The sequence below is a fragment of the Charadrius vociferus genome, unplaced genomic scaffold (genome assembly GCF_000708025.1).
Source record: "Charadrius vociferus isolate BGI_N301 unplaced genomic scaffold, ASM70802v2 scaffold595, whole genome shotgun sequence".
Classification (NCBI taxonomy): domain Eukaryota; kingdom Metazoa; phylum Chordata; class Aves; order Charadriiformes; family Charadriidae; genus Charadrius; species Charadrius vociferus.
In genome coordinates, this window is record NW_009648646.1 from 258,867 (window position 1) to 274,797 (window position 15,931).

Here is a 15,931-nt window from a genome sequence, read left to right on the forward strand (position 1 = left end):
TGATGGCTGATGTGTGGTGGCATGCGCTTTGGGAAATAGACTACATGTTGGTGCTTTGCTTAATATGGGCTGATTTGTGAAGTTGGTGCTGCTTCTGTCATGTAGGACTTGTGCTGGGAAACTACATGGGCAAGGGAAACTGACTTTGTTCAGGTGACACTAGAGGATGGATTTTCAGCTTCTCTGGGTTTCTCTGGGTCAATGGATTTTCACATAGGAACTGATAAGATGGGAATGCCCAGGGAGCCATCCAGATCCACCACACCTGGTCCCTCTTTCCTGTCTCCCAAAACAACACAGGAGAGGCCAAAGAGGCTGGGGAGGCATGAACGTGACAGGGTTTGGCCGATAATGGAGCAAACCTCCACCCCCACTGAAATGCCTGTGGGGCTCCTTGGGGCCCCAGGAGAGGCTGGGCAGCGTCTGAGAGGATTTGCGCACGTGTCTGCAAGGAATCTGTGGCATCTCCTCCCCACCACGATAGCAGGAGCTTATCTGGGGTTTCCTTTGGATGCCTTCACGTCTGCACCAGTGGCAGCCTTCTGGGTTGGAGCCGCTTGGTTCTGACAAAGCTGACCCAGCTGCCTGCATCCTGGCTTTCTTCTCCCTGGCAGAGAGAGCAAGGGCAAATCCCACGTGGCAGGCGTTGCCCACTGCCGATGTGAGTCATGCCAGCCGCTGGATGGTCTTTGGACACCCCGTGGCATGTGTGATATGGGAGAACACAGTCGTGTGGCTGACACCTGGGGTTTGGGTAGTTCACTGATTACACATGTGGATACTGATTTGTGTCACCAGTTGGCTCCTCACCCCACAAAGTGTATCACAGCTAGCAGTGAAGATGGTGCACCTATGGGTTTAGCATCATCTCTTGAAGGGTTTATAGGTGTAGCTTATGTGAGTGGGCATGGGTGCAGCCCACCCTTAAACACCTGGTGGCTGTGAAGGACTGCGTTGACTATTGGCTCAGCCTTCTCCAGCAGTGCAGAGGGAACTGGCATGGCCGTGTTCGTGGTGTTGTCCCCTGCTCTGGTTTTGCACTTTGGGACTGTTAACACAGGCTCATGCTTTTTCGGTGCTGCACAGGGGGATACTGGGCTGGCAGGCCCTGCGGACTGTCCTGGAGTGGAGTGTCTGGAGGAGGGGTGAAGTGGAAGAATGGAATGAATTGAAGCTTAAGGGATTTTGTTGGTGGCACCATTTCTAAGAGTGAACTCATTGCGTCTGGAGGGGAGGACACAGCCATGCTGTGCTGTCTCTTGCATGTGGTCAGAGGCAGGAAAATGTTCAGATCAGCATGCTGACTTCATCAGACTCTGCCACTTCAGGACCTCATTGAACTCACCCGGTGCCTCCCCTCCAGCCTGCAGCTTTTCCTCTTTAGTCTCTCCTTTCAGAGTGCAGGTGTTCACTCTCCTCCAGGAGAAAGCCTGGCTCCTCTTATCTCCAGGGTGATGATGTCCTGTGAGCCCTGTGGTTTCCCCGGATTTCACCTTATCTGTGGATTGAAAGCAGACCTGAGCAGGCGGCTCAAAGGTCTGCAGGAGCGTTTGCACCCACAGAACACACTGCTGTCTACCTGGCTCTGGGGGAGCCCTGCGGCGGGGTCCCAGGGCAGGCAGGGGGATGCTCCCACACACAGGGACACTGTGGGAGCCTGGTTCTGAGCTGGTCAGGAGAAAGGAAGCTCATGGGTCATGGACAGGGCAGGGAATGGGGGATGACAGCAGATGAGAAGCTGATAGGGCCTCAGTGGAAATCCCACAGGTACCCCAAGTCTCTTGTGGGACCTGAGGTGCCCCTCTGTGTTTCTCTCTCTGTTAAATGTTTTGGGTTGTGCATGGGGGAGACTTTCCAGGGCTTTGCTCAGATGGAAGCCAGTGAGGTGCCTCAAAAACCGTTATGCTTTGCTGTGTATGAAAACAAACCAGTCCTGTCTGGAAGTCCAGATGGAGGGCAGGAGGGGAGGGTGGCCCAGCGTGGGGCGGGGTAGGTCACCCAGGCGCCCTGCACTCTATTGCCCAACAATGGGGCCAGCACTGCCCCAGACAACCCCTTCCTGGACAGCTCTGCTCTGCCCCTAATGACCAACAAGAGCCATATAATTCCCCTCCTGCTGACACTGCCGCCTCGCGGATTACCTCTGGCTGAGTGAGCTTTAGCAGTCTGGGGCAGTGAGGCACCATAGTCCTGGGGAGCGAAGCGGAGGGCTGCTGACCAGACCAGGATCCCACCGTCATGCCACCACATCCTTCTGCCGATCCCTCCGGCTCCCACGTCTGCCCACCATGGTAAGACCTAGCCTGGTTTCACTGGAAAGGAGCATTTGCAGGTGATGCATCTTTGGCCAGCTTCTGGGCAGGGGGTGATGGCATGCAGGGTGAGCTGAAAGGCCGTGGAGGATGGTGTCCTGGGAATGGGGCGCTGGGTAATACTACTGAAAGCAAAGGCGTCTGCTGGGAGACAGATATCTGGGGTATCTGCGATTCAGTGTCTGCATCTGTAAAGGAGAGGGTGAGATAGACCATGAATGTTAAATGTGAGACCACAGGGTGTGGGTGGTCTAGGTATGTTGAGTGGGCTGTGTCCTGGGCAGCTAAGGTCATACCAGTGGTGTACTGCTCTCTCTGACCTGGCCTTGCTTCCTAAAGGGGCCTGGAGGTGTCTCAGTGACATGTTCTTTTGGTCTGATGGAGAAGCACGCTGTTCTCATCCGTGGTGAGGAGCTCCTCTGCTGTGCTGTCTGCTTATGCTCCTCTCAGCCTCTGCGGAGAAGTTAATGCTTCACCAGCAGGGCTGAAGCTAGCGGAGTGGCGATGTTCCAACTGTTGATTAGCGCAATTAAGAGATAAATGAGCTCCTGAGTGCAGAGGAAACATGTGCACTGTCAAACTGAGCCAGAGAAGATACTCCTTGCAGAAGCATAACTGCCCTGGAGTCCCTGGGAGCTCATCCTTCCTAGGGCTGCACTAGCAGGACCCAGGAGAGTTGTTCCCCTGGCTCTTCAGTACCATAGGTATCAACACCAGCACTATTAGTGGGCTTTGACTGTGCCAGAATTTTCCTCTCCAAACTGAGGATTTATTACTAGTGCTGAAAGCACACCTGCCTTAGGGAAGAAAATGGGTTTGGTTTAGCAGGTGATTGCTAAATATGCAGTGGAAAACACAGTAAAACCATTGTAGAGTCGATGTTGAGTGAAGTTTCAACATGTGAGCAAGTCAAGGTAAACATCAGGAGGCAGTGCAGAGCTAACGCTCTTCTAACAAACCTTATAGGAAAACTTTATGGGATAGCACCTGTAAGAAACGAGTTAACTCATGACTGTGATGGGGTAATGCTGGCACATAAACAAATGGCTTCGAGAATTTGGCTGGAAATTGAAAATCTCTACTGTCCAGAGAAGCAAGTTCTGGTAACAGGCTTTCAGCAGAAGCATTTGGGGCAAAAAGCACTTATCCCTAAAATGGAGACTAGTCCAGTCACAAAACGGATGTGGGGTGGCTGCTTGTCCTGGGAGGGGACTGTATTTGGTGACCCTAGAGATCCTCGTCAGCCCTGCAGGTAAGTGAAACCATGCAAGTATGAACAGGTCATGTTGGGCAACTGGCAGATCTTTGCGCTCCAGTCCATGGCTTACTCACATGGTTGGTGGTGCTCGCTCAGGATCACCACATCTGGATGGAGAGAGGAAGGGCACTCCAGCTCAACTGGTGGCAGGTACCTCCACATGGGTGTGCACGCTGGAGCTGATCATTCCACATCCCTGGTGCAGACACTGGAGGGAAACTGCCAGCATCCAGCGTGACTCATAGGTCTGTCCTCAGATGCTAATTTTAGATGGGGATGAACTGCCCTTTGGAGATGCCTGGTTTTCTCTGCTGGTTATAAAGTGAACAGTGACAGGCGCATGCTCACTCATTTCAGTTTTGTGTGCTGTCAGAGCAGTGGTGCTCTGCCCTACAGGACTCACAGAAAGATGTCTTTTGTTGTTGTTACACTCCCTGCACATTGGCAGATCATCTTTCTTTAATGTACAAAAATGCCCAGAGGAACCCTAAAACTAAAGGGTTCTCACATTTTCAGCAGCCAACAGAGAAACCCATCTGAACACTTCTAAGGGAGAAGTTAATGTCTCAGTGCCATCTTGTGGAATGACCTGTGTGAAAGGACAAGCAGTGGCAAGAGGCACATCGAGTGATCCATGATGCCATCCTAGAAGCACGCTGGAGTTTTAGGGAACTTGGTGGTAATATCGGGAATTATGCTTCAAATGTTATCACCAAACCAAAGATTTCTCTTGCAAACTGGGACTGTCTTTTTCCCTGAGAGGACTGCAAGTCAATGGGAGCCTCGTGTTCCCAAAAGTTACCTGTCCATTTTTCAGCCCAAATTAGAAAATGGAGATGCCTATAGTTAATGCTTGAACGCAGGAGACAAAGCCTTTCAGAGACAGCAGTTTTCTTGTTTGCCCACACGGGAGGAATCTACTTGGAAGGCTCCCTGAGATCTAGGGTGTAAGTCCAGTTGTGGGGGATACTGATCCAGTCACACATGGTCCATCTGAGAAAGGCTGTGAGATCTCCTACACACACTGATGCCAGGACCTCAGCTTTACACGTCAGCTGGAAATTACTACGTGCACAAGAAACTTGAAGCTCTTGTCACCACCCTGACCTGGTGCTCCAAGGCCCGTGTTTGTGTGCTCCACCAATAAACATTTGCATGGCAGAGAAAGAAATGACCTGGAAAAATTTATTGGCCACTTTTTCTGTGCCACAGCATGGCTCACGGACTCACAGGACAAAAAACCCCTTCCCACCTAGAAATATGCTGTAGAAACAGCCTTGCCAGCAGCGTGATTATCATCCTTCATGATTAGATGCTCCTGACTATCAGCAACAGACAGATAGATTACTGCATATTTAGCCAAGTGTTCACTGAGGTCAACAGCTAATCTGTCACTGGAGGAGGGCTTACCCCAGTCCATAAAACCCTTCCCTGCCACAAGACAGACAATTGTCTATGGAGCAAAGAGAAGAATCGTCTTCCCATATTCTTCCATATAGCTGTTTAGTGTCCTGTGGGTGAAAGAAAATCTCACGAACTTTTGCAACACAGAAGTGCCAGACGGAGGCAACACCAGGGGCGGCATGAGCAGAGCGCTGCATCCCCATTGGGGCAGCTGCTGGTGACCCCCGAAGAGCTGTGCACCGTGTCCCCTCCAGAGCCACATCGAGAAGCCGCAGCGGGTTGAGAGGAAGGCGAAGAAAACCAGCAACGAACCAGACAAGACTCTCAGAAATAGGTCTTCAGTGTTCAGTGGGTTTAAGTTTTTCAGTGATTAAGCAAAGGTATTAGAACCTTTTCACAGTGGTGAGGTAAGAACACCTGGTGAGGAGGGAGATAAGCAGAGGGAATCAGGAGATGGAGGAGGAATCAGGACAGTGAGGGCTTTGCTCTGGCAGCCAGATGAGATTGAAGGTCTCTGGGGACCATTCCTGAGACTGGTCTCACCTTGCCCCACATAAGAGGACAGACCAGGGGGCTGGTGGGGAGGGTGTCTGCTGGTGATGGGAGCTGTGAGCACAGGAGCATTCAGCAAATGCAAGCATTCAGCTTTTGCATTCAGCAAAAGCAAATATTCAATCTGCGGCATCGCTCAAGGCTTTGTGCTCTTCCTGGCTGCAGACAGCGGCGCACACCATCTCCAGGCAGAGCATCTTCACCACAGGCTGGGCATCCAAGTAGTCCTGCAAAGCACAGGCAAATGGTCCTAATCCCACCTGCTAAAAAAAAAAATGGCACCAAGCCACTAGCCAGTGGGTTACAATGCAGAGCACAGCCAAAATTCCTGTTCAGAGCCTGTGGAAAAGGTTGTGGAGAAAGATAGAGATATTAGGAGCACACCAAGGCTATTTATAGCTGCACCACTCTGGAGATAGGCTGTTCCTGGGCAGAGACGCAGAGTTTGCAGTGCTCCAGTAGCAAAAATATTGAATCCTTACCATATCGTTTTAAAAGGATGGCATGCGCATGTGGAAAGGCTTTGAAGCTAGCTGCTACTTTATTGGCTTGTTCATCGTTAACCAAATGAATGAAGGTGTCTGGGGGTGAAGGGAGGGTGCCAAGTTTCAAAGGGTAACTTAGCTCAGCGCAATGAAGTGTGCTGTCATAACAGGAGCTCCCATGACTGCAGGCTGGAGCCGGAGAGCAAAATGCTGGAGAAGATTCAGAAGGCGCTTACCATTCGTAGTGGCACCATGAGGGAGCTGCTGGCAGAAGCACTGGGGATGTTCATCCTCATGGTAAGGAGGAGATGGGCCCAGGAAGTGTGTGTCTGTGCACATGAGTGTGTGTGCGCGCAGGGTGAGTGAGACGGTAATCATTTGCAGCAGCAATTTATAAGGTCAGTGGTTTCCTTCCAAATCCTCAGGGTTGCTCAGCAGCCAGTTGCTGCTGCTCACCCCTCTGCGCTGGTGGGGCGGCAGCTTCCCGTCGGGTAGGCCATCTGTCAAAACCTTCTGGAGGAAAAAAGCAATGTGGAGGTTGGGAGGTGGGTGCTGGGAGAGGGTAAAGCAGGTGGGGATCAGCTGCTGTTTCAGTTCTCTTCTAGGAAAAAAATGAGGAAGAGTCTGGTAATGAAACCAAAGAGCAGTGTTTGGTCAGATGGGCCAACACAATGCTTCTGCCAAAACCCCCTGAAAGATCCTATGCAGTGAATTGAGGCTTTTCTTCCTGCTGTGCCAGAGGCAATGGTATGGCTGGGGGGTCCTACATGGGTTTGGGAAGCAGACCCTGACTCCTCTATCACTGACAGCCTCTGTGAAATGAGAACAGCATTCATCCATCTTCCTCTTGGGGTTGCCAGGGTAATGAACGCCTGTGAAACTCTCTGGAGCCACAACCCACCATTAGGAAACATAATTACTGGGTGTAAAGCATGCCAGGATTTTGCTTTTGTTTTTCTTATGCTGGCAAATGAATTCTGCTTACCCAAATTGTACAGAAACTCCCCTCTTGCCTGAGGGATCCGTTTCATGCAGAAAAAGCAAAGTGGTTTTGAGCTCTCGGGCAGCTTCAGAGATGTTTGGGGAGAGGGTGAGGAAGGCTTTGCAGTCAGAATTGATCCCTGGTGGGGGTCAGGTGCCCACCAGAACCAGAGCCTTTGTATGTTGGACTAACATAACAAAATGAGATCCTCCCTCTGAAAAGGTCCATCAAGTGTCTGTGCCAGCTTACTACACCTGGACGTAGTTTGCAAGTGCCGCTGGGCTGAGAGAGGACGCTTCAGACTGTATGGAGGCTGGCATGGAAAGGCTGGGGATAATCCAAATAATTCGTACTTGGAGATTTGCACAGGAGGAAGATAAGATTTGTGTAAGCATGGGGACCTTTTGACACAGCTGTCTGTACAGATAAAGGCGCTTATTTTCAAGGGCAACGATGCATGTGCAAAGGATGCGTGCTTTTTATGACATCTTACCGCCCATCCACTTCCTTGAAGTTCACTCCTTACTACACGGGTAGTTTTGCACGCACTGGAAGTCAGAGTACAGATATCTCTGACTTCTCAGCAGGAGCTGGGCAAACCATTTTCCTTTTCCATCCCCTTTGGTTTTTGGTGGTGGAAGTTTCCAGACGATAAAGATCAAGTTTAGGGGTGCCCTGCCAAGGCTGTCTCTGGGAAGCAGCATGAGACGGACACTTTTCTCTGCACTCTGACAGTCCAAGGCAGATTTTGCAGCCTGCAGGTCATGTTGGATCCCCACGAGGGAACAGAGCAGGAGGTGGAACACTGCACGTGGACTCCCATCAAGGGCTGGCTGTAAACAGCATCCAGCATCCGAATGTAGCATCCAGCATCCAAACGTAGCATCCAGCATCCAACTCTAGCAGCCCCCGGCCCCTTACTGCAACTGGCAATGTGTCGGATGCCTCTCTGGGATGCCGGGCTGGCTGTTAGTTGGATGGCAGCACTCAGCCAGGGCCTCTTGCGACGTTCATAAAGGAGGGAACCAGGCAGCGGGAGTAAACCGCATAAGGAGTAGGAAAGAAAAAAAAAAAAGGCTATTTTGGGACTGTGAGAATAGAGGAAGAGACCAGAGGTTTTGATCTGTGCTGAAAAACAGAATCTCTGGCCTGTCCTGTGGTTGGGTTTTTTTTTTGGAGGATAGTGCTCTTCAGCTGCAACAGCCATGTCTCCTCTCTGTACCTGCGCGCTGTCCTGCAAAACCTGTGCCTTATGCATTCGGCTTCTCTTGGATGCGGCTTTGGAAAAGCTCAGAGATGAGTAGGCAAAGTTTTTGTAAGGGCACTGCAGGTGCTGAGGGACATCCCAGGCACTGCTTTTTGGGGCTTTTGCTGAGGTAGACTGGGAGAAGGGCTTACACCATGCAGGCTGTAGCCCCGTGCAGAGCACAGAGTGTGGTCTGTGTACATGAGCAAGATAAGAACAGTGTCTCTGGGGAACAAGGGATTTTGGTGCTGTCTGAAAGAGAAGAGGGAGAGCAGACGCATGAGATAAAATTTGGATCCAGGCAGAGCAGCCAGTGAAGATCCGAGTCAAAACAGAACAGGCCAGAACAGAAGCTTAGATGCATACAGACTCTTTTTGTCTTGCAGGGACATGTCACCCTGGATAAATATCAGTGCAGTCCAAGGAACAGGATACGCTCTCCAAGCCTTCAGTGGTTTGTGAGGCAGAGACTTCAAGAGCAGCTTTGTCCCCCGCCAGATTTCAGTGGAAGAGCTGTGCAAAGAACTGATTTTTCCACCCTCTGACCACATTAAAAAAGTGAAATAGAATTTGCTTTCAGGCCACAGCAATTTCTTAAATGTCTTTTCCTGCTGGAGAGTGTTTACCTTTTTAATTTTTTTTTCCTGGTTTCCCTTTAGTCACTAAAAAAATATTGATACTTTTGCTGTTTTCAAACTGAAAGTATATGTGTTGAAAGGAAAAGTAAAACCAGAATTTCCTTCCTTGTTTTTTGCTGGAATAAGTTACCAAAATTAGAGTCGAGTTTGGCAAATAGCTACGTGCTGCCCATTCTACAATTTTAGCCAACAAATTGCACACCAGGAAAAGAAAGACAACAAGAATTTGCCCACCCTCTTTCCATTGGGCTTGGGCACTGCCTCCGGGTGGTCTGCAGTGATGCTCCCCTAGATCATGTCCCTGGCTTCAGGTACAGACACCCTCACCATGGCCGTGTGAGCGATCCCCGTCGAGCCCAGGACCTCAGTGTAGGTTCCTGGGGTTTGTCTCCTTTGTACCGACCCCAGAGCAGAGTGTTTGGTTTGGTGTGATGGTCACCAATGAGGAATAATCCAGTTATCTGCCCAATTTTTGCAGACGAAGGTCATTCTCATTTCATCTCCTGACCATGAGCACCTTAGAGTCTTCCTGTCTTTGGGAGTTTGTTAGTACTGTAAAAAAAGTAGCGAAGAAACTCAGCCCACCACAGCAATAACATTATTTTTAACACCCCTTTCTCTCTTTCTTTTTCCACGCACAAGGTCTTTGGCTTGTCTTCTGTGGCACAAGTGGTATTAGGAAAAGGAGACTTTGGACAGAATCTGAGCATCAATTTGGGATTTGGCATTGGTGTTACCCTGGGCATCCATGCGGCAGGTGGAATCTCTGGTGAGTGGGACACTTGAGCACAGCACATCTCTATGGCCCATAAAGGCCACGTGCGTCGGGGGCAGCAGGACTGGGCTGCGGGGGGGCGGGTGATGGCATGGCAGTGCCCTCACCAGAAAAAAAAAGGCAGTGCTAGGGTCCCCAGGCAAGAAGAGCAGAGCAGGTCTGGTGAATGTAACCAGGGGGAGCCTTGTGACTCAGTGTCCACAGCCAAGTCCGCATGGGGGTGGCAGGTCTGAGGTCAAGCCAGGGAGTCACGATGGCGCCGCAAGGTCAGGAGAAGCAGGGGAGAAGGCGGAACAGCATACCTACAGTATGCTGACCTCAAGCGTGTGTCCTGAGCTGAGACAGGGGCAAGCCGGACAGGGAGAGTGGCAGAGGTTTGGCCATCCCGTTCTGTTGCGGTCAGTGGAGCCAGGTTTCAGCAGTGCCCCCGTTAGGCACTTAGGATATGCCATCATGGCCCAAGGAGATAAGGAGCTCTGAAAACATGCTGCCAATCTGACCCATGGGTAAGTAAATCATTTATTGCAAAGGAGAGCGTACTGCTGATGTTGCAACAAGGAACGGTATGAAAATTTTCTCCTTATCATGCACACCCATGTGCACACGCCCCACGCGAACGCAGGAGGTACTGTTTCAGGGCAATGGGGTTGTATCTCTCACATGACAGACCATTACAGCCTTGTGCAATTTCTGCATTCATTTGTACCAAGAGAAGAGATTAAGGGCTCTAGTGGGCAGAAAATTAGGCAAGTCCTTGCTCTTGAACTGTTGGAGCAGAGAGATGTCCAAGGCTGGGGATGGCTTGGAAAGGAAAAATTTTCCATGGAGCAGTCCTGTCTTGGATCTCCCTGCCCTTTTGGAGCTGGTGGAGACATCCTGGGGAAAGCGGGCTAAGGGAAAGTAGGTCTCTGCAGTCCAGGTGACATTTGAGATGGAGCTGATCTGCTGAGGGCTGGAAGGTGGGAGGAAGGGTCTCAGCTCAGCTAGCAACAGGCTGGCTCTGGAGCTTGCCTGTGGGCTTTGTGGCATTGTGATTTGGCTCCATTTGTGTCACAAGATGTTTCTTGTGATCTGTGAAATGGCTGGTCATGCCTGCAAAGGATCAGAGGATAGAAGAAAAAGGGGTCTCCCTCCCTTTCAGTTGTGGTTGTGGGACTGTAGCAGGCGGTATGTGCACTTTCACTTCACTCTGTCCTGCACTTTGATGAGATGACATCTGTTTGACTTTTACCCCTTTATGATTCTGGAGTAGGAAAAGGTCATTACGGTTGGAGTACTTATTAACCCCCAAAATTTACACTTACTAGGGAAGAGAAAGCAAGTATTTCCGTTGGACTCATGGAGAGATGAGGCCCAGAGAACAAACGTGGTTTGCACTGAGGAACCAAACCTGGATTCACTTAGTCTTTCTCCAAAACCACCATTGTGATACCAACTTCCTCCACAGAAAGTGTCCCCTCAAAACAGGGAAAACTGCTCTTGCACTGCATGAACGCCATGTACTAAAAGATGTAAGGAAATGCAGTCCAAGATTACAAACTCTGCAAGGGAAGGACAGGTTCTGCTCCACACTAGTGGGAGCAACCATGGTCTGGCCAGGATTGACCATCCTGGTAACCCCTTCTCAATTCAGTGACATCTAAGAGCTAATCGGAGTCTCTGCCAACAGCCCCGTGTAGGATTTGCTTTGCAGACATGAAGATATGGGGCATCAGTGGTTGATTTTGCTGTTTGTTTCCCCGGTGTCTTGTGCCTTGCCTGCCAGATGTGCTAAGGGCCCACAGCTCCTGTCAGCTGGGGTGCTCAGCTCTGCCAGGATCAGGGTCTCCTTGTCTACCAGATGTTTTCAGAAGGCCTTGAGATTGTTTGGGACGTGATTTGCCTTATCTACCTGTAGCCATATAAAAGGTGGGTGATGAGTCTAAATTCTGGGCTCCCTTTTAGCTGAATTAGAGAGAAAATCATAAAGAGAGAAATTCATGCCATGCGAAGAGAGGTGTCTCTGACAGGTGGGATGACTGAGGTAGCCTGTGGTCTAATACAGTAAAGTAGAGGTTGTCTGATTTTTAGAGGACTAAAGCTGGAATGTGTCTGCCCTGAACAGTTCAGCTGCCCAGGGAAAACGGGCCAGTTTTGAGTCTGTCCTGGGAGTCTTGGTATTCTGGAGCAACGTCCGGGTGGTTACTGCGGGGTGTGGGACGTGCTCCAAAACAGCTGCATCAGCGTCAAGGCCACTCTCTTTTGCTGTGATCTTGCAGGAGCTCATCTGAATGCTGCCATCACCCTCACACACTGCATTTTAGGAAACCTCCCTTGGAGAAAGCTCCCAGCTTATCTGATCGGCCAGTTCCTGGGTTCCTTTACAGCAGCAGCTACCGTCTTTGGCCTCTACTATGGTATGGTTGTGTCTTTATCACAGGGGTTGCTGTGGGCACCATTTCAGCCTTAACTCACCGTTTGTCAAAAATATTTCCTTTTACAGTACCCAGCATGATGTCTGGGTGAGGAGGGCGAGCTCCTGGCTTGTGGGACAGACCTTCATAGCTCAAGGCCAGAGCAGGGCCCAGGTATCTCTGGGAAGGGTGTGCAGTTGCTGGAGAACATAGTTCCTTTTAGCTCAGGGCATTCCCACTGCCAAAACCTGTCCTCAACTCAAGGCCAGTAGCTGCATTTTGTCAACAATTTGTTTCCAGGGTCTGCAAGGGCTTCAGTTAGGTGGACTACCTTGTGTTAGGTACAGCTGGAGCTCTGGAGGACTCTGCTGGTCTGTGGAAAACAGGACAGCAGTCATCTGTGGTTTTGAGTTGTGAGCAGAACACCCACCACCCATTGGCTCCAGCATGTCTCAGACTCTGAGGGGCAGAGCAATGGAGGCCTCCAGTGCATGCAGAGCATCCAGCCTGCCCCAGGCTGGTAGGTGTAAGGAAGCAACTGCAGACCAAAGTCTGCGGGTAACAGATATCGGTGAGATCATGTGCTGCAAGGGGTGTGTTACCTCCATCATATCTCTCATTGCCTTTCTTCCTCTTGGTGTCTGTGCTGGTTGCAACGGGTGGCCTTGCGTACGTGCCATGTGGGATGAACTCTGTGCTAACTCCTGTAATTCCCATTTTCCCTAGATGCTCTGTATGACTACACCAAGGGGAACCTTACAGTGACGGGACCAACTGCCACGGCGTCGATCTTCTCCACCTACCCCGCTCCCTATGTATCCTTGCTGGGGGGCTTCTTCACAGAGGTCAGTGGGGACCACTGTGGTGTGTGAGCAGAAGGTGGGTGGTAACAGGTGCTACCACAGGTCTGCAACAGGGGGACTCACAGTGCTCCGTGTGCCGACACAGTCACAACCTCTACTGCAAGGAGCCCACCATCTTGGCAGGTGCCTGACAGGTAGGACCCAAGGCACCTTGGTGGCCGAGCCTAAAGGATAACATCTGCAGCCTGTCTGCAGCATGGTCCGAGTGCCCTCCAAACACCTTCCCTGCACGCAGCCCAAGCAATGGGAAGTGAGAAGCTGAGCTTCATCAGGGATTATTTCCTCTGGGCTCTGGGCAGTTCGCAGAACTGCTCTTTTAGGATCCTACACCTGCTCCACGCTCCCAGGCAGCTCTGCTGGCTGCCCCTCGCCGGGACAGAGGGCCTGGGACTGTCTTCACATGAACACAGCCTGTCTGGATCGAACCTCTGGGGTTTGAACAGTCCAGTTTAGACTGTGTACGGTGGATTCCCAGCATACAACACAATGTCCAGATGCCCAGAAATAGGAAGGGGATGCTTCAGGGGACATGGAGCACTGTGACACTGGAGAAAGGGGATTCACTTCCAATTCAAATCTGCAGAAGCCTGTGCTTTTGTCTCCAAGCTGACAAAACTCTTGCCTGGGCATGATGAGGAGGATGGTGGGAGCTGGAGAGCCTACAGGTGGGCGGGACATGATCACTCAGCCTCCTGTGGGGCATGCAGTGTCCTTGCTGCACAAGAAACCAAATGACAGTGACAGTGCTTTGCCAAAGAGCTGCCGAGTTTCTGCTTTTGCTGGCATCTCTGCAAGCAGTCCAAGGCTCTCCAGCTGCATTTTCTGAAGCAGAAAGAAACAGGAGTCATCACGTCTATTCAAACCACAGTTCCTGATGTCTTGGGCACTGCAGACCTACAAATGCCAGCTACGTACTGTCACAGACGGGAGATTCAGTTTCCCAGATGAGAATCTGGTATCTGCTTTTAGTCCTGAAAGGGCCAATGTAACAGGCTATATAAAACATCACTCCCTTTAGGGAGGATCAGATTTGTCTCATTAGCAATTTGTTATGGCTCTGCCTCTGTTAGATGAAATGTACTTAAAATAACTGATGTCCCTAACTTCAAAGGTGGAGGAAGAGGACAGTGCTGGGAAGTTCATAGCAGTCATACAGCATCTTTGGTGATGAGGTGGAGATGTTTTTGCTGGGAAATGAGTCAAGACTTTTTTTCCAGTCTACCTGTGAAGAGGGAATAACTTTGGGGTCCTCCCTGACTTGATCAGACCATGAATCCCACCTGCCCTTCCATTCTGGGAAGTCTTTTCCTCTCTGCTGGCTGGGATCCTCCTGCCTTCCCCATTCTCTCTCCTGACCTGTTCCCCCTTTCCTCCTCCTGCAGTTTACGGCGACAGTGATGCTGCTCCTGGGCATTCTGATCATCCATGACGAGAAAAACAATGGAGCTCTGAAAGGCACGCAGGCCCTGCTCACGGGTATCCTGGTCCTGGGCATCGGCCTGGGGATGGGGTTGAACACAGGCTACGCCATAAACCCCTCCCGGGACCTGCCCCCCAGGGTCTTCACCGCAATTGCTGGCTGGGGAATGGACGTCTTCAGGTGAGTGACACGTTTCGCTTCTACACTGCTCAGCTTGCAAGGAGAGGAGATAAGCCCAAGATAAAACGGTCATGAAGCCTTTTTCTTTGGACCAAGTGATGGTATCTCACTGCAGAGTGTGTTCTCCATTCTCAGAGAGCAAGCTCCATGCATTATGTACACACAATTTGGGGTACACTAATTCTCCAGTGTGGGGATTCATCTTGACCTTCTGATACCTCAATTCGGGCACCAAATAGGCTACCTGTTAGCTGGAGATCTAGCTGGTTACTGCACCAGAGAGTGATTCAGCTCACCTGAAAGCAGGCACTTACAGCTGGATTGCTGAATAGCCCTCCTAGATTTAGATGTCTGAATCTGGAGATGAAACCCTGCCTTGCCCTATCTAGTAAGATGGTGCCATGCTACAGCTTTTCCCATGGTGAGGGCATTAGCACAGTCTTCAGTCCTGGCTGCCCATTTTCATTAAATTTCCAGAATATATCTTCGAAAGCTTGGTAGAGGAGGTGCAGATGTTATTGGAAATGTGGTGGGAAAAGGGGGGGGCGGGGTGTGTCTGTCTGACAGTCACACTCACCAGGATCACACATCAGGATCTTCCATTTCGGTGGGAGAACATGAGACCTGCACACAGCGCAGAGCCCCCTTCCTAGGCCCGTGGGGAAAATGACCCTCCCTCCAGCAATTATGCTGGTGGATAGAGAATGTGTCTAAGCCAGTTGCAGGGTGCAATATGTGAAGTGGCAGTAGACACCTCTGCTTACACAGCTCACTCCTGCTTCAGCAGACTCCGCTCACCTCACCCTGCACCACGCTGTGGCAGGGCAGCGGTTCCAGTCTGGCTCACCAGCTGTCTCTTCTGTGTTTCATTTTAGGGCTGGACATAACTGGTGGTGGGTCCCTGTCACAGCTCCAATTCTGGGAAGTCTTGCTGGTGTTCTAATCCACAAACTCTTCATTGATTTTCACAACCAACCTGTCCCAAAAAGTGAAAATGAGAAAGGACAGCCAGTGGTGGAGACTTCCACACTGTGATGGCCACATGTCCTGAGGAAAGGGTGTGACAGCAAAGCCTAGGTGGACGTATGGACTAGCAGCCAAAGGGTAACCAAGCGGGTGAGGGCATGGGCAATTGTGCTGCGGGAGCACACCGTTTCTCCACCCTGCAGGTGGAGAAATGAGGGACTAGTCTTCAATAAACCTACTCTGCTTAACCAGACAAACTGGGTCTCTGAGGCACTGGGCAGACCCAGGTAAGGCTAGACCTGCCTGTGACCTGAAGAAATTATTTAATCTATGTAAAATTCTACCAAAAAAATAATCATCACATTCTGAAGAAAAGGAAAGCAGAGCTGCAGGACTCCAGAAACCTGTATGTTCACAGAAATCAAAATACGGGATCCAACAGTGGCAGAAACAACTT

At 50.7% G+C, this 15,931-nt stretch overlaps 1 protein-coding gene across 1 annotated transcript; it reads left to right on the forward strand.

Annotated features, from left to right (window-relative positions):
* Positions 1–3,186: 3,186 nt before the first annotated feature.
* LOC104287694 (aquaporin-7-like) lies at positions 3,187–15,543 on the forward strand. The gene is made up of 7 exons (XM_009886421.1): positions 3,187–3,226; positions 6,200–6,308; positions 9,520–9,646; positions 11,911–12,048; positions 12,772–12,890; positions 14,291–14,508; positions 15,384–15,543. The coding sequence occupies exons 2-7, from the start codon at positions 6,219–6,221 to the stop codon at positions 15,541–15,543; spliced, it is 852 nt and encodes a 283-aa protein (XP_009884723.1). The 5' UTR covers positions 3,187–3,226; positions 6,200–6,218.
* Positions 15,544–15,931: the final 388 nt, after the last annotated feature.

Coding starts and splice junctions, on each gene's coding strand:
- LOC104287694 (XM_009886421.1), top strand. CDS start 6,219: ATGCTGGAGAAGATTCAGAAGGCGCTTACCATTCGTAGTGGCACCATG. Junction 6,309..9,519: donor TGGGGATGTTCATCCTCATG/GTAAGGAGGAGA, acceptor TCCACGCACAAG/GTCTTTGGCTTGTCTTCTGT. Junction 12,049..12,771: donor CGTCTTTGGCCTCTACTATG/GTATGGTTGTGT, acceptor CATTTTCCCTAG/ATGCTCTGTATGACTACACC.